At 38.2% G+C, this 18,755-nt stretch overlaps 1 protein-coding gene across 7 annotated transcripts in view; it reads right to left on the bottom strand.

Annotated features, from left to right (window-relative positions):
- Positions 1-309: 309 nt before the first annotated feature.
- GDAP1 (ganglioside induced differentiation associated protein 1) overlaps positions 310-18,755 on the bottom strand; it is a 46,778-nt gene continuing 28,332 nt past the window's right edge. The window contains exons 1-6 of one of the 7 annotated variants that reach the window (XM_079118304.1): positions 16,744-17,208; positions 15,860-16,052; positions 6,130-6,303; positions 4,865-4,959; positions 3,950-4,064; positions 310-2,646 (exon numbers count right to left, since the gene is read on the bottom strand). In XM_079118304.1, the coding sequence (XP_078974430.1) occupies positions 2,264-2,646; positions 3,950-4,064; positions 4,865-4,959; positions 6,130-6,303; positions 15,860-16,052; positions 16,744-16,860 (1,077 nt within the window). In that variant the 5' untranslated portion in view covers positions 16,861-17,208 and the 3' untranslated portion in view covers positions 310-2,263. Of the gene's footprint in view, positions 2,647-3,949; positions 4,065-4,864; positions 4,960-6,129; positions 6,304-15,859; positions 16,053-16,743; positions 17,209-18,755 lie in introns of those variants that run through there. The other 6 variants (XM_079118306.1, XM_079118309.1, XM_079118310.1 and 3 more) reach the window with 6 other exon arrangements.

Below are 18,755 nucleotides of genomic sequence, written 5' to 3'. Positions count from 1 at the left end.
TGAAACTGAAGAACTCCTAATCTTAGAACATTAGATGAACAGTGACATCTAGTGGTCATTATATCACTAGACATGTTTTTTAAAACAAATGTATCCATGAAACAAGCGAAAGTACTAGATGTCTCACCTTTAATATTGACACACTTATCTCCAATGAAACTGTATAAGAAAACTGCAAACACTTGCTAGTAGATTCCTTATGATTCAGTAATATATACTAAATGAAAAGCCAATATTAGACTTCCAATATTTATTCTTAACAACCCTTTCACTGGAAAGTGTCCTTTGCCAATTTTTATAAAACTCCACTTTTGTCTCAATTCTTGTTTCAAACAGAGTGACACATAATTCTGAAATAGGAACTATTAAGTAATTGATTCTATGGCTCATTTGAACACATGGATTGGAATGTCCCAGAAACAGACAGACTCATACATCCTATGTGACATCACACTGATGTGAAAAATTAAGACATTATAAAAGCTGCATGTGCACTGTTGTGAGGCTGAATTCACTCAGGAGGTGTGATTGACTTTTTGTAAACTGGGAACATCCCTTTTGTCAAGTTTTTCTAATACGACTAGATCATGGAATGGAAAATAGAGTCAAAATAGAATTACAGAATAGCTTTACCATCAAAAGGTCATTCCTTCCCAGGTATGACTTCTTCCTGCTCATGAAAGTCAGTACATTCTCTGGCTATTTGCACAGCCCAGGTGAGACAGTCCACACCAGCTTTCGTTACTCACTAGAACCTTAGCTCATCATCTCTGCACAAGTTACCCACCATGCACTCAAAACTGTTCCCAAGGCCTTGATGGTCAGTCCCAGAGAAACTACCTTCCTGTCACCATGAAAGATTTTTCCTGAGCATATCAACGTTGCAGGTTTTATGGTTGTTCTGGGGACACACTGGGGCTATCTCTTCCAGGTGGACTAAGGTATCCCCCAAAGAGACTAGATTTACATGGATGAATATAGGTCAGTATCACTCGCTATATATTTCATGTCCCCTAAATCCATTGCCAAGGATTAAGGCTCTATCTTTCTCTTTCTCTTCAATTTCTTAAGGCTTTGTTGATGATCCTAAAGAGATGAAAGATCTAAATAACAGTTTGTGTGTTGATGCACCAGCCTTCCCAAATGAAGAATGAGCATATCTGGCCCTCATCAATATGTCCATTATCATGCTACTGATTACCTGGGACATTCATCTACATATCATTTATGTGCATGAAGAGGGCCCAAGAGGTCAAGACCCCAGGTCTGGATACAATGGTCCACAAAAGTAATATCTCACAGGTGCCACTGAATTGGGGACCATGAAGAACCATTGTAACATCACTTAAGTAAATGCTAGGCAGACATGTTCCAATGGGCATCTCATACTCATGTATATAAATAATAATTTAATATTCTTAAAACAATAAGCATGTTCATAAGTATTCAAGGTCAAATGAGATGCTATGTACGTAAAGTCTGGGGTTCTCTCCAACCCATAACCCCCAGCAACTTCCCAGTCTTCTCATCTCAAGAGTTCTCAGTTACAAGAGCGTACGTGTGGGTGGTGGCCACAAGAAGTTAAATGTGATGTTTACCAAGGAGACAGGCAGCCATGAGTGACAGTGGAAGCAACTGGAGATCAGAATCAACTGCAATTTCAGAATCAACTGAAAGGTAGATTTCATTTTCCTGTTTTTCCTTTTCCTTTTGCCTCCCTTATTTCTGCCTGAAGCTAGATGGGTAGAATGAAGCAGTGCTATACTCTGTTGCTGTCTGGACCCATGTGTTAGTAGAGAATTTCCCCAATTTCTCCTGTTACAAAGATGACTTCTGACTTCCAGGGGAAGATACTCTTAACAACTCAACACAATATGTTCAGAGAGTCTCAAATGAAGAGCTATGCATGGTCATGAGCTATTATTACTGTCTGCTCATAATAATAACCTTCTCCCCCAAAATAATTCAAAACTTGAACTGGCATTTTGGTTTTAAAATCTATGTTCTACCTGTCAGTATTGACATATCTTAACCTTGCACTTATCTTAAGAATGGATTAATTTAGGTTTGCAAATAAGTCATCTCACTTACCAGCCTACAAAAATATTTTTATAACCTCCTCTCCCCACACAGACTACTCAAAGAGTAAAGTAAAGTATGCTTTTTACTAGTTGCCCAGGACAATTCATCACTGGGTCTGTAAGAGTGGACAAGGGTCTATCTGAATGGTTGGATGAGCTGCCACCACCATATCCCAACAAGCCTAGAAGTAATTTGGTCTGGGTCTGAGTGCTAATATCATGCTGCCAAGTCTCTTTCTGAAAAGCATAAAAGCAAAATATCCCATTCCTGCAAGCAAACCAACCACAAGGGTGGTGCCAAGAACTTTTGGGGCCCTTTTCTTGGCCACCCGGAATGCTGTTGGCAGCACTGCAGAAATTAATATATTGTTGACATGTCCTAAAACCTTGTTAAATGTTTTTCTCTTCAAGACACGCTCGTAATAGGTTTCCAAGTTCGGTCGCTTTCCATTTCCCCAATTTCTCCTTGCAAACCCCAGGAACTTCAGTCGATGCAATGTGACAGCAAGTGAGACATCTGCCAGGGTGAAGGCTTCTCCGCAGAGCCAAGGCTGGTGGCCCTCTTCTAATCAGAGAAAGGGACATGGAGAATTAGAGGCAAGTACTGCATAGACAAACTCTACATGGTACCTGTAGTCTCAGCCCTAAGGGTGTGAGTGGACCAAAAGATGAAGGCTGTGGTATATTTCCTTGACAATCATTCTAAGTAATTTAATGCTTTAAAAAAAAAAAAAAAAAAAAAAAAAAAAAAGGTCCATGCATATGTATCCCAAGCTAAAGGAGATTTGTTTAGACATCTGTCAGCCACTTAAGTCCCTAAGTAACATTGGAGTCACTTGAGCTTAAAGTCTTTCTATCATTTTGTAAAGGCCTCAGAAATTGAAAGCTTGTGAACCAAAGGCATTAACAGATACTTCCTTCTGGAAGGAAAATGCAGGTGTGCCTTAGAAAAATCCATAAAGTTAAGCTTCAAACATTACTCAGGGGCTATTGCTTTAGTTATAATAAGCCCTCATTATCCACAGGCTCCACCCCCAGGGATCAAAAATATTTGAAAAAGAAAACTACATTTGTACTGAATGTGTATGGACTTTTTCCTTGTCATTATTTCTTAAACAATAGAGTATAACAACTGTTTTCATAGCATTTACATTATATTACATATTATAAGTAATCTAAAGTATCTAAAGATAATTTCAAGTATACAGGAGAATGTGCTTAAGTAATGTGCAAATACTGTATCATATTATGTAAGTGATTTGAGTATCCATTAATTTTAGTGCCCTCAGGAGTCCTAGACCCAATCCCTCATAGATACTGAGAGATTATTTAAAGCAGATGAGAGCTCCTATTATAAGCAGGTTTCAGGAAATGTGGTCTCAATTGTGTCATCAGAGTAACACAAATGGTCCATGTGTATACACCTGGATGATAGCTCAGTCCTAAGTTCACAGGTACAACACATGGATGCTCACTACAGATAACACACATGTAGGTTCCCACTTTATACTTTAGGTTAAAAGATGTTTCCCTACTGAAGGAAAAAAACAGAAGGGCATGCAAGTAATTACTCAGGTTATTCAAACAAACTAATTAAAAATGTGTAGAACAAGTTACGAAGGAATCTCTCAACCACAATTGAAATGGTGCAGAAAAATCCTTCACCAGTCGTATTGCATGTAGACTGAGTTACGATTAGATACCTGAGTTTTCTCAGAGCAACAGCACTGTTGGTATCATAATTAAAACTGCCCATGAATAACAATAAAAAACAGATTTCAAACAGAACATGTTTGATGAGACCTGTGAGTGCTCCTGTAAGTACTCCTGATGTTAAAACAAGAAAAAGAATACAAAGAAGAACCTACCTGGGGTTTCTTCATTTCTTCTTTGCAACTCAGTTTCAACCTGATCCAAGACCTTCTCCAACTCATCAAGAATTTTCTTCAAGTATTTGACATTGTCATGATCAAGCAGCTTTGACTAATTAATAACAAAAGAAATAAATTAAGTAGGTTATCTATGCCTACAAAAAAATTTACATAGCAAAAATTAGATAGAAACTCTCACAGACTTGGAACCTGTTTATTTTAGACACTGGAAAAAAATAGAAGAACTTTGTCAAAGCCAGCATGAAAACATCACAAGACTAGACTAGAACCAGATCACTGGCAACTCCTGGGTGACCAAATGACTGGGGAGGTCAAAGACTGTGAGGCTCACAGAGTCTCCTCTTATTCCACACTCAGGAATCAGTTTGAGCAGGCTTGTATGAATGAATGACCCATGGGTTGGGAACAAAGAAGAAGTCTGAGTGAAGAGTAAGGACAGCAGCTGTGTGCACAGGCATTTCTCCTGAGGAGCTCAGTTAGCTAAGAGGGTGTAAAGGAAGATGGAAGCAGAGGGAGGGTTGGGAGTGCTGCTGTTTGTTACATCTGTAATGAGAGAGAGGCTTCCATGTGTTGATGGGCCACAGGGAAAGAATCAACAGAAAATAAAAGGAAGTGCTGCTCCTTATCAGGGGGTAAAGCAAGCCAGCGTGACATGTAAAGGGACACGGGCCTAGCAAAGCTTTATTTTATAAAATCTTCCAAGGCAACTAGCATGCTCAGTATCTGCTTCCTAAACCACTGTCAATTGGTTTAACTAGCTAATGTAGCAGAGAACATTTTTTCTAAAAGCAAAGCATAAGCCACAGGTAATGTGTGCTGGTGAACTGCAATATTTAATAGAAGACATTCTGCAAACAGTGGGTGTCAATTGCAAACAGCCTGGTCACTTACCTTAAGCCGCTTCTGTTTGGCGATGTATGCCTCTTGTAAATCAGGGTTTTCTTCAGCAAGTTTCTTTAATTCAGACTCTGTGTTACCAATTTGGCCTGATAACAGAAGCATTTTTGAAGTTAGAAAAGTACTCTCTCCTTTCCATACCAGACACAAGGGGAAGTGGGGAAATGCTATGGTGAAGGCATGAGCTCTGGGGCTGGTGCCTGCCCTGCCTCAGAAATGCCACTTCTGCCTCAGTCTCCTCGCCTTCAGGACAGAGCTAATGAGTACCTACCACACAGGCTAAGGACTGAGCAGCTTCCAGAGGCACTTAGAGCAAGGCCTGGCACATGCCAGTGCTCCATGCAAGTGAACTGTTCTCCCTTCCCACACTGAGTTTCCATATGAACTTCTTATGTGAAAAGCAAGAGGAAAAGCCTTATTTTTAAAATATTGCTAACTATAGGTGATAGAACTGTAGTCAGAATATGTGTTTCAAATCATATAATGAGTACTTATGAAGAGAAAAAGCAGGGACAAGAAGAAGGGGGAAAGCAAGAAGAGAGGGAGAGGGAAGGGAAGGGGTGTCAAAGGAAGAAAAATAACATGTGTAAGAGAATGATACAGGCAAGGTATGACATGGTGGGAAAACATGGCTTCTGCATTTACAAGTCGTGGGCTTGAGTGTTCGTAGTCAAAGACCCCTGAGTTTGACCACCATCACCATCCTGGCCTTCCTATCCCCAGTCACCTGCATTACAGAGCACACCCCCTTCTGCTCCACTTCCCATGAACTGATCTCCTCTAGCCTCATGGCAGAAGGAAAGGAGAGAGCTGCATGACACAACTCAACCTCAATAAATCTCCAATCACTGACTGCAGAGGTGATGCTTAGACACCATCTGATCCAGCTCCTTCACACTATGAGATGACAATTGCAAGACCAGAAATGTAATTTCAGCTGTTGATAATCTGGGTAGATTCCAGTTTTTCTGACTCCCAGTTCATCTGTTTATAAGAACATGTGATGTTCTCTACTGTCACACAGGTCACTCTTACAGAATTTTATCCAAGCTTGGCCCTCAAAGTCAAGAGCTGACAAATTGGGGCCCACAGACTATAAATATCTGGATGAATAGCAGAATCACAGATGAATCTGACTGGTTCTTAGATCGATCCAGAATATGCATATCTACCAATCTCTCAATGACCATGCTAAGTCTCAAAAATGAATCAAAAGATAACTTCAGACCGAATTCCAGGTCTTTAAAATTTTTACATACTGCGAATCCTTGTAGTTGCATAAGCTGGGATCATGGAGTCCACAGTCAGCTCAGGGTGTAAAATGCAGCCATGTGTATAGGCATCCATTGGCAAGGAGTCAAGGAGCTCTCGGTAATGTTGCACTCGCGGATAATACATGCTTCCTTTATCAGGCATTAACCTGGGTGTCCTTTCTAAAATATACAAATGTAAACAAAAATATTGAAGAAAAAGTTACAAATGTTACATCCAAATGCAAAAACCCTCAATCCTCATCATAAACATTTCAATATTATAAAATTACATTTAAAAGATGATGTCCCCAGCCCAGACAATCTGAAATTGCCTGATGCATGGAGCAGATTCCAAACCACAATCACACTGACATCCTCTCACTTCTCCACTTTGCAAACCGCTGCTGAACCCTCAAGGTCCAGTTCTTTTCCACTTGCTCCATGAAGCATGCCCCAACCTCCTGCAACTGTCACCCATTGACTAGCTCAGGTGTGCCTTCCTCTTCATGCCCCTAATATAGTGCACGTACTCTGTTACAGCCATTATCACCCTGTAAATAGTTGTATCTTTTTGCCTCATGAACGTCTTCTGGACAAGGAACTACGATCCAGGTCACACATTTTTGGTCCTCCATAATTGAATGAATACTCATTATGGGAAGATAATCAACCAACACCAAGAGTGACCCTACTAATACTATGTGAATATGAAATGACAATCTGAATGAAACAGCAAAAGCCATTGCTCATATACCACAGTTGCACTTTCCCTAGGAACATCTAATAATTACCTCTGGAAAGTGGATTCCACCTTCATCTTCACTTGCAGGCGGGTTAAAATCTAGACTGCAGACTCTTTGAAGGCAGAAACCATACATATACATTGTTCTCTGTTAAAACCCTAGTGCTTAATATAATGTTTGACACAGTAGGTGCTCGATAATTTATAATTAATTAATACTTTCCCAATTTCCAGTTATTTTAGAATATTGGAGTCAAAGAAGGAAGTTCTGAAGTAGTCAGTGAAGACACTGATATATGGAGACTGAGAAGTTCTCCCAGGATTCCACAGCAATTTAGAGGCAGAACAAGAACTGAAGGCATCTGGCTCCAGTGAGATGTAATGCTCTATTTTATCATACTATTATAACATCTTCAAAGGGTTCACATTTGAGAGACTATCCAGAAAGAATAATAGTGAAGGATGTGACCCAAAGGTCAGGAATATGTCCCCTCAGAATCATTTCTCACTCTGTTTCTTAAATCATCCCTGAAAAGCTACCAACCAGCTTATTCTGCCTAGTGAAAGGAAGAGCCTCAATGTTCTTTATACACTGATTTTTTAGTTTGCATTATCTATTTAATTTAGAATCCTTCTGAGCATCCCATACTCATTCATAGACACTGATGATTCATAGTTGTTTGCCATCAACAAAGCATTTCAGGCAAGATCTCCTAATGTCTGACCAAGCAGAATAAGCTTTTTAAGCTAGTGGGCTATTTCTGACTCTAAGAATAAAGAAGATAGATTACTGTTCAAACCATCAGACAAATGTCTAATTCCCTGCTGGAAAGTCCAACACTGAAGGCTGCATTAGAATAACCATGAATAAAGAACAGCTACATGTTGCTCCTCCAAAAGATTACTACACCAGAACATATTTCAATACTGCCCCACATGGGAAAAGGGCAGGTAAGCCACCTATGCCAAAGTCAGGCTCTCAACACCAAAGGTCTTACAATTAGCTCCTTGGGCTGACTTTTTAGGACCTCAACAGTGAATGTGAGATGCACCAGGACCCAACTAATGCATGGTAGTTGTTTCCATGTAGACCACAGACCCCCAGGCCTTGAAATTCTAAGGAATTTTTAGCCTCTCATTTGCCAACAAACTCTTCTCAAAATAATAATGTTCTTAAATGCATAAAATACAAGACATAGGATTGCAAAAGAAATTATATTGAAATATAGTCATCAAAATAATTTTAAATGAAAATACTAATATGCATGCCACTTTAACACATTAACAAGATCTAACAGCAGGGCTAATAACTACCCTAATTAAAAAATATTAAGATACCTGTAATAATTTAATATGCCCATGAATGGATCTGAATTTAATTGATAGCAAAGCCATAGGCACTCCTGATATTGCTATGGATTATGCCTAATTGGTAATAGAAAGAAATGATTAATTCCTGTTAGAAATTAGTAAAAATAAAGTCAATTTTTCTCATCTAAGATTTCAAGTCACCTAAATTCTACTTCTAAACTGTTAAGGGCAAAGTTTTCAACATACAGAGGAAGGTTCCTGTGGGAGGATCCACAAAATCAAAGCTATTTTTAATAGTGACATGCTGAGATGTTGATTACTTTTTCATTCTTGCTCTTTCCTGAGTGTAAGGCAGAGTTTTCCAGAGGCCACAGGAAAGGTGACTACTACATCATTTTGACAACTAGTAGGATGTGTGCTTGAACATTTTAAATTTTTCTCAGTTTAAATTTCTAACTCTAAGTATTGATAGAAATGACCCACATAAACAAAACTCTGGCGTCCTCAATAATTTTTAAGACAAAGGGATCATGAGACCAAAAAAGTTTTAGAACCACTGCTTTAGTGGTCCAAGAACATCAGGTTAATAACCATAAACAGTACAACATTTTCAAATGTTTCCCAAATGTCAAATTGATGGCTTCTGGCTCTGGCTGCCTCTGGTGCCAGGCCCTGGAGCTTTCTCCAGAAGAGCATTCCACTTCCTTCCCAGGAAAGTAAACGAGAGAAGGAAAAACAACGTCCAATTGCTTCCTGGGTTAGCTCAATCTGCCAAGCCTGAATTCTTCAAAGGAGAACAAATGCCTAAATTCATGAAAATAAATTTCTTCCTCTCATGCCTTTTCTGCCTACTATCTCCAATAGTGCTCCCATCAGATACAGTTTAGGAGGCCCACTGCACCCACACTCTCTTCCCATCTCCCTATACGCTCCAAGGATGCCCTATCATCACACAGGAACCTCCTCCTCACCCCAGGGCACCACAGCATCCATTGCCTCTGGAAACAATTTTTCAAAAACAGTATGGAATTTCCTTTGAATTACATAGGATATCTTCCCTCTCAATCTCATTCTCTTTTAGTTTCCAACTCTTCCATTGAGCATCTTGGTGATTTACAGTATACAGAGGACTAGCAGGGAATCAAGGGAGTTTTCAGAAGCAGGTAATGAGAGGTGGTCCCAGAACTGGGGAGTGAGGTTGCAACAGTGGAAGCCACACTTGGGGACTCCAAGAATAAATTGGAGCTGGAGTGTAGCTCAGTGTCAGGATGTGTGCTTAGCATGCACTAGGTCCTGAATTCAATATCCAGTACCAACAACAAAAAGAAAAAAATAGATAAATTGACACAAGACCTGACTTCCTGTAAGAATTGAGTAAGTGACAAGGCAGGTCTTGTATTGCACCTAAATTTAGGTGGCAAATTAGAAAAAAGGCCAATGGAGATAAAGTAGAAAGATGTGATAATTAAGCAAGAGAAACCAAAAGAAGCAAAAAAAAAAAAAAAAAAAAAAAAAAAACAGGCAAAAAGAAACAATAGAAGCACTGTGCAGCCATTTAGTGGAAATAAACAGCCTATACATGAGTTCCTGTGTTGCTGAGTAGAGTAACATTGGCTCTGGGCCATTTAAACAAAAAACAAAAACTACATTCGATTTTCTCAAAAGCAAAAAATAAAATGAGCTTCCATTATTTTACTAAATTCACTGCTCTGGTTTCCTAATATCCCTAGTGATAGCAGATAAGCCATTATTATGCCTTGTTTTCAAGGAAGACACACCCCTCAGTTCTATTTTTAGTAACTTCTGTGTCTTCCTTATTAGATTAATGAAAACATATTAAACTTCAAATTTAACTCTCTCCCTGTGGGTTTTTTTTTTTTCTTTTTTCTTCTTTGGATTGCATAGTGGGGGCATGAGTATATGAGATCATATGCATAAGTAGCTGAATAATAATGTACCCTTCAAGTAGGCACCCATCAAGCTATTTAAAAATGTAATAATGGTAAACAAGTTATGACCTAAAGCAAAAGATATGGTTACAAGCTGACTAACAACTGTCATAGTTTTGGTACTAGAAAGATCAAATCTAAACACAAAGGAGGAAAAAAACACTTGGTGTCAAACGATATGAACTCATTATATGCCTCCAGGGTTTTCTGAGACAGAGACAAATCTGTAGCATTATTTTCCAATATAATTTATACATATTACAGTAAATGTTTAACTACTTTAATTGGTATTATATTTAAGACTTTTAACAAATATTTGCAATGAGAAGAGCAAAAATTCCTTTATCAGACAGCTTGTGCCAACTTTTGGATACACATAATACAGAACTGTGGCCTCTGCTCTTCAATGTCCACACCTGTCTTCTAAAACTGGACAAATCACAGAGTAAAACAATAACTTACTTTTCAAGCAACTTTTATTGACATAATCATTAATTTTAAAGACTCATTTTCTGTTCCTTACCATATTTTCTTCAGTTTGTGTTAGTATGAAGTTTTCAGTAGATGAGCTAAAAGGCATATGAAGTTTTCAATTCAATTATTCAATTATATATGAGAATTATATGAGAACCTTTCATTGATAAGCATAAAATCATTCTATAAATCTTAACAAATGGCATTAAATAACCATATTTTAATGTAACAATAACTTCAAAATCAATGTTATTTCTAAAAATTATGCTTGAATTTCAATATATATTGATAAAACCATATCTATAAAATAAATTTGTACTTCCTGGTCAGACTTATCTGTTATTCTAATATCACAGCAGTATAGTTGCTTATTTCCACACCAAATTCAATTTCTTAACAATTTAAATGATATAAGCCACAGGATATAATTTTCAAATAATTATAACATATTAAGTTACCAAAACTCAGTATTCATCATATATCATTGATTCTAACCTACCACTCAGTTATTTGGCATAATAAATACCATATGCCCTAATATTTTAAAGTAACTTCATGCTCATTTTTAAAATCTAGTAGCTAAGGAAATTTTATTTGAAGAGATATTGAATAAGGAAAGAAATTGCTGGATTTTAAAATTCACATTAGTGTGTGCATTTACCTTGCTCGTCACATCCCCTGTTCTGAGTTTGCCTTGTTTGCTCACTGTCATACCTCATTTAGTTTAATCAGTTGCTTGCTTTTCTGTAATTATTCAGTATACACCCAGACTGAAAGGTATCAAGTACATAGAAAACTGAATAGTAATAATAGCAGATGTATATATTAAAAACAAATTAGGAACTCTTATCAAACTTACAGGAAAAAATACCTTTGAAGATTAACAAGCTTCTAATGATTTGGGATCTTTGAAATAGCTTTGAAGTATGCCAGGACCTTGCTCCTAATTAATACCCAATAAATGGCTACTGAAAGAATGAATGAAAAGATAGCACTTGGCCAGCCCTGAGTTAAGTAGCCACAACTGAGTCCATCTAAATTACTCCTTTGACCCAAGTCTTACCCTGGAGAATACCAGTAATGTCTACACCATTCTTCCATGTGCCTGCTTTCCAAAAAAATAAAAGAAAAGAAAAAGAAAAAAAAAATCAAACATAGCTGTTATCCAACTTCCGTATACACTATTTTAGGTTAAGACCTCAAAAGGATTACCCTGACTCTCAAATTTCTCCCCTAAAACTATCAGTTATCTAATGTATTATCACAAAAGGATATAAATTTTTAGTATAAATCCCAGTTGACAAACTCAAAATGGGAGAGCGAATAATAACAGAGATATTGATTCAGTATATGTTGTTGTTCTTTAGATGAATAGCCACACTCAGAGTCTCCTATCATCACACCTTGTGAACCACAGCCACTTATCATCATTCTGACATGTCAACATTCCTTAAAATTCCATCCATACCTATATAAAATGCCCAATGTTCTGACCAGCTTGGAATGCAGAGGGTTACTGCCTGCATGGTCCATATAGAACCTGAGATCACACTAGCCTTTTGTTTCATTATTAGCAACTTACTATCAACCAGGTCCCTCATCCTTCCTTAAGGCAGCTGATTTTTAAAAACAAAATTCATATATTACATTAACCTCGTTAAAGTTTATCTGAGTTTTTTCTTTCTTATTCTTATTCCATGAGAAACATTTCATAAAATAGTCATCATTTTAACCATCCTAAATTTTCTGTCATTTACATAAGTAATAGAATTTCTTCTATGTCTTTATTCAAGTCATTTATAAATTTTCAGGTACAAGTCAGCGAATAGAGGACTATAGAACACTGGGGTTGCAGGGTGTGGCTCAGTGGTACAGTGTTTACAGCATGCACAAGGCCTGGGGTTAGATCCCCAGCACTGCCAAAGAAAAAAGAATGCCACTAGAGATCCCCATCCAGGCTGATACCTATTTCAATAATTCACTCATTTTAATCATTCAAAAGTGTTTTTAAGCACCTATTAAGGAGCATTCACTTGTGCAAGGCATTGGGAATATAGTTTTTAATAAGATAGCATTGTCTCTGACCTCATGGTGCTTACCTACTCTACAGGTCATTCAAATATTTAAAATAAAGTATGATACAAACTATGGTAAGTAAAATGAGAGTCTGCAGCTGGAAGAGCAACCTGGTATAACAACTCTATAAATGAATATTCTCCAATATGGTAATTTATTCATCTACACATGGTGCATTACTATCATCTAGCTATATTTGCCCCTTTATCTCACAAGGGTATTGTATAAAGTGATCTGAATTGCTCTACTCACATCGAGATACACTATATCTACAACCATGGCTGGCACATAATAGACACATTTTTTTAAAAAGTGTTTGTGACATTTTCAAGCCCTGTCAAACTTATTAAGCTAGTTTCTTCTACTGAGAGACCCAAAACTTTTTAAATGTGTTTTAAAAACCCTTGGCAATTGTATCAGTTGCAGAAATATAACAGATCCAACCAACTCTTATTTCACTCTTTTTCTCTTTCCCAGGAGAGTAGTTATTTAACTGGAAAGGATAAAAAAACAACTTTGGCAATGCTTTCTAGAATTCTGCCAGATTTAAAGACAGTAATTTACAGCAGTGCTTAAAGCTTAAACACAGTAATTTATAGCATTATTCTCAGACTTTAATGTACATATAAATCACCCAGGGTTCTTGTTAAAACAAAGGTTCTGATTTTGAAGACCTGCTGTGAGATTCACAGTGCTTCATTTCTAACAAGCTCTTAGATGACGCAAGTGCTACTGGTGGACGGAGCACATTTCTAATACCAGGATCACAGGATTCCTCAGTCTCATTTCTTTTCACAGTTGGGATTACATTTGTTTATCACTTGTCTGGCTCTTTTCCTATTTCCCCATGAGTTCTTGAAGATAAAAATTAAGTATCTTAATTACAATAGTGATAACACTGATGAAAGTTTGTTTTTTAATTCCAATACTCTGAGGTAAATTTCATCTTGACCTTTCAACTGGATTAGCCTTGATTTATATAACTATTGCTCTCTTTCTGTCTTTATATCTACCATAAATTATAGATCTCTTAATCTTTTATTAATCTTTTCCAATTGGATACTTACCCTCCTGGGAAAGAGTGAAATAAGAGGTTGTTGGACTGGTTTTATCTCTACAACTGATAAACCTGATCACCTAATCTAAAAGGCAAATGGAGAAATTTAGTCACTCAAGATATTCAGCAAGTTAGTAGCAGCACCAGACTAAAAGCTGGAACTCTTGGTTGCTTTCTTATAATAGCTCGACCAGAACTAAAGTCTGTATAGTCTATATTTTCATTCTATCATGTAGTTCACAGGACCTTCTCTATTTCAATAAGCAATCATAAAAAAAAAAAAAAAAAACAGTATTTTCCTGGTTTACTTAGCAAGACCCAGAATGCATTTCAGTTTTGTCATTATTATATGGTAAAATCAAAAGAGAAAGCCTAAGGAATATTTTTAGCAAACCTAGTAACAGTAACATCACTGTTATAAAGTATCATTTTACATTGCTGAATTTCTTAGAAGGAAAAATAGTGTAAGGAGGAGAAAAAGAAAATGCAAGAGAAATGGAATATGACAGTAGTAGTATTAGTTCATCAATGCTACCAAAAGATTTAAATATGATTTTCCACTTAAAGTTTTTGATCATATAAAATAGAATTCTTACACATTTTTTTGCTCATTAGTATACTCATTTCTCCCAAGAAATACAAATTATTATTAACAGATTTTCCATTTCCAAAAAGCTTAAGGTTGAGAAAAATTGTCAAATCAATCACTATTTTCAGTATGGTTCACAGCATGTAAGCAACAACAAATAATTGTGAAGAATAAGTTGTTCATTGAAACATTTGATTTAGGCCAAGGTCACCTTTAATCCTCCAATCAGAATCCAGAATCTAGGGAACTAAACTTTAATAGTGGTCCCCCAATACACACGCACACACACACAAATAGGGATTGCTCATTTAAGTTCCTGGGCTGCCCCATCCTCCTCATTTAGGTCTCATACCCATTTTCTTTCTAGGTACCTCAGATAATTCTTAGTCCAGTAATTTCCTTCCTTGGATGCTTCTAATTCAGGGTTATATGCTGGTTTCATCCTATGAAATTAACATCAACATAACTAGTAGCAGATTAAAAGTAACTGGAGCTCAGTTCTCTTAGAACTCAGCTGAAAGGAGCCCAGTGCTCCACTCTCAGCTCCACCAGGGATCAGCTGTATAATCTTGGGAAAATGAAGCCACTGTTCACCTAAATGGGTTGTCACTAGGAACAAGTGAGAATGTGTAAGTTGCAAAGACTATGGGAAATAGCCAGTTTGGTATGAAGGTTATGGTGACCAAAGACCCTGCTACAAAATGGCTCTATTACAGACTGGGGTTGTGGCTCAGTGGTAGAGTGCTTGCCTAGCATGCATGAGGTAGTGGGTTTGATTCTCAGCACCACATATAAATAAGTAAATAAATAAATAAATAAATAAATAAAATAAAGGTCCATCAACAACTAAAAATATTTTTTTCAAAAATGGCTTAGGCAACCCTGTTTCTCTTTCCCCATGTACAAAATGGGAATAATTAGTCTATCTTGCCTGTCTCAGGTTCATTTGATGACCGATTAGAATAGAAACTATAAAATGCTTGATATATAAGTTATTAATAAATGACTATTACTGACAAACACTATACAAATTGAAGCCCCATTCTATAAAAGAAATTAAAAATTTCAACTATACAGAAATAACTGGGGCAAAGAATTCCAAGTGTACCAATGTTCTATTCTTCTTTGCCTAAGGTTTATTCCTCTTTTTCCTCTTCTTAAGATGAAACCATTTGATAGATTAGATGAAATTGGTTTTCACAGTATACATTTAGAACCAATATTCTGATTTTGACTCTAAGGCTGATAAATCATGACCACAAGCCACACACCTGCAAACGAACTTAAAAGGAAATTTTGACATTTGTATTTTAAATGAAATTCTTTTAAACAGAGTTACACAGTTTTATGCAAAATTTGTCATTGACCTGTGTTATATTTGTATGCTTATGGAAATGGAAAAGGTTTTTAATCACTAACCCACCATAATGAAATGAGAAAGGAGAGAGGGGGAGGGAGGGAGGGGTGTGGTGAGAGAAAGAAGGAACACATTTGTGTTGGGAGTAAATCCAAGAAATCACAAATAGCCTTAACATTACCATCCAGGAAAGTCTGTTCAAGATAATCAATGATCTGAGTGGCCTCACAAATTATGTTTTCCCCGTGGATAAGGACAGGCACTTCTCCAGTTGAGTTCAAACGCATAAACCAAGGCTCATTGTGCTCACTCAGGGGCAGACTTACATCATGTTCCTCGCACTTCAAAGCCTTTTCAGCAATTACCAAGCGCACCTGGAAGAGTTCACACGGGTTACTGCAGTGCAGATAATTTTTCAGTTAAATGACTTCCCTGGATACCACTAAGCAGCCTTGCTGGGCTTCCCGCGTTATTAACATTTTAAGCGTTCTTTGTAATGATTGCTGTTCCCAGAATGAACAAGTGAGATGTAGTCTAGGGTTCTACTCTTAAAATTAAAGAAAACAAATAAGTGTTGAAAATGATTGTCTGTATTCATTATAGTGACCCTCCCCATCACTACCACTTTGTGACCTAAACCTAATTATGGGTCCTCCCCAGACAAGAAGCTGAAGTACAGATATGCTGGGCCTTGATGGACAGTGAATGCGAGCAAGAGTGAAGCGGGGATGGGGGAAGGACTGTAGATTACTAAGTAGTTAAGACACCTCCCTCTGCGTGACTCCACAGGGCCCAGCGCGAAAGGCCCAGAGGCCTTTCAAATACTGAAAGTTACGCTTGCTCGCCGCGTGTCATGACTGGCAGTGTTCGGGTCACTCCCTTTCCATCTCAGACCGATTCTCCAGCCTTCCACCAAACCTCATCCCTGCCCGGGGGCGCGTGCCCGCGAGGTTAGTTCTCCGCAGGCGGGTTTCTGGGTAGGCCGGCGTGCTCTGAGACGCCAAGCGGGAGCTGTCCCGGTGCTGAAACCCGATCCGCGCCGCCCTGGGCAACTGAGGCCTGTACCTTTTGAGAGCTGAAGGAATGCGTCCAGTGGTACAGAATGAGCTTAACCTCCGCATCGGACTTGCCTTCCGCCATCAAGGGCGCGGCCGCCCTGGGTTCGTCCTGCCTCCGAGCCATTGCGGAGTGCGTGAGCGCAGAAGGGCCTCGCCGTCCGCCCAGCGCCTCTCCCACCCACGCCACCCCGCGGAGCTTCTTTAGGTTTTTGCCCGACGCCGGTCGCGGCGCGAAAGACAAGTCGGATGATGAAGAGACCTCTGGGAAGTGTAGTCTCGCCCGCGAGAAAGCTGCGGGGCCGAGTCCGCAGAGAAGCAGAGGTCTGCCGCGGGAGAGGCCCTGGGGCGCGGAAGTCAGCTGGAAGGTGCAACTGGGCGTTTTAAAGATTAAAAAAAAAAAAAAAAAAAAAAACTCTAAAATATGAGCCCCTGGTTACTACGGCGAGTGAGGAAAAAATGGAGATAGCAAATTACTCATTGGCTTTGGAGGCTGCCTGGGTAGAAGGGAGCAATTTCCCAAGATACTTAGGGCTTTTCCTTTGGTGGAAAGGAAGTTCCGGTGACAGATAAATCAGGGCCAATAAGTTTTCATTAGAAGATGCTACCATGGAGTCATGAAAAAGGAAAAAAAAAAAAAAAAAAAATTCATAAACATTGGCGAAATATGTAAAATAGCCTAGTTGTTAAACATAGAAATTTTAGAGCAAAACTACCTGGGCTTACGTCCTAGTTTTTCTCTTTTTCCCTGTTTTTTGAAGGAGAGGTATTTTTATTTTGTTCATAAGGCTTTTGCAAGACCGTAATACGTAAATAAAATGTTAAATATTCAGCTGGCACGTTGTAGACATCTAATATTATTCACAAGCTCGGTTGCGTCATAAAATCTCTTTATAGCCATGATCAGAATCAATTTCATACTAGTTACTATTGCATACCTCTTAAAATTTGGCATCATTTTAAATAAATACACATAAATATGATCATGAAATAAATCCCTGTATAATTTGTTCAGCAAACATTGAGTACCTACTATTTTCCAGGTATTCCGCTAGATCCTGAGAATACAAAGATGTACATGACCTGATATCTGGCACCCAAAATATAATTCCAGTGACAGAGACAACAAACAGATAACCACAAAAAAAGATTAAAACTATCCCAGGGCAAACACAAGGTACTGTGAGAAAAGAGGGGATGGTACCACCCAGATAGGAAGGGCCCCTAGAAGACACAAAAATCTCATGAGGTTCTTCTAAAGAGTGCAATGAAGACAGCACTTCATTTGTTGTCCCCTGTAATTTTTATAATTTTAAAAGATTTTATACTGTCTTTGTATATCCTTATGATAATTTAAATGCTTCAGCAAAAGTGATCTCCTTAGCTAGGCACACTGGTGCACAGCTGTATCCCAACAGCTCAGGAGGCTGAGGCAGAATCTCAAGTTCAAAGCCAGCCTCAGCAAAAAAGGGGTGCTAACCAATTCAGTGAGACCCTGTCTCTAAATAAAATGCAGTATAGTGCCCCTGAGTTCAATCCCCAGTACCCGCTCCTCAAAAAAAAAAAAAAAAAAAAAAGATCTCCTTGCCATTTGTTTTTTAATCAGGTTACTGCCCCCACACCACCACACCCCAGGCCCAGTGCTGCTATTGAATCCAGGTCCGCTATCATGCCAATCAGCTCACTTTAAAGTAGAAGGGGAAAGAACAAAATTTGAAATTAGACAAAATGGAGTCTAATTGACCTACACCCAGCTTGACCTCTCTTCAGCCTTTACTTCATCATGTATAAAATATGGATATGTAAAAATATATGCCAACCCAGAATGTTGTGGGAAGTCCATGAAAGAATTGCACCAGGAGAAAATCCCCAAGACACTGCTTGGAATGTAGCAGTTGATGGAAATGTGTGTAAAAGCCCCTCTGCTGACAGGAAGAGACATTATATTACACTGAATCATCTCTTTAGGTCTCACATTTCTTACAACTACAGTACCTATATAATCCTCTCCTCCCATTCCTC

Source organism: Sciurus vulgaris (genome assembly GCF_902686455.1).
Source record: "Sciurus vulgaris genome assembly, chromosome: 1".
Classification (NCBI taxonomy): Eukaryota; Metazoa; Chordata; class Mammalia; order Rodentia; family Sciuridae; genus Sciurus; species Sciurus vulgaris.
Note: the sequence above shows the minus strand (reverse complement) of the source record. Positions and strands in the feature narration are given on the sequence as shown.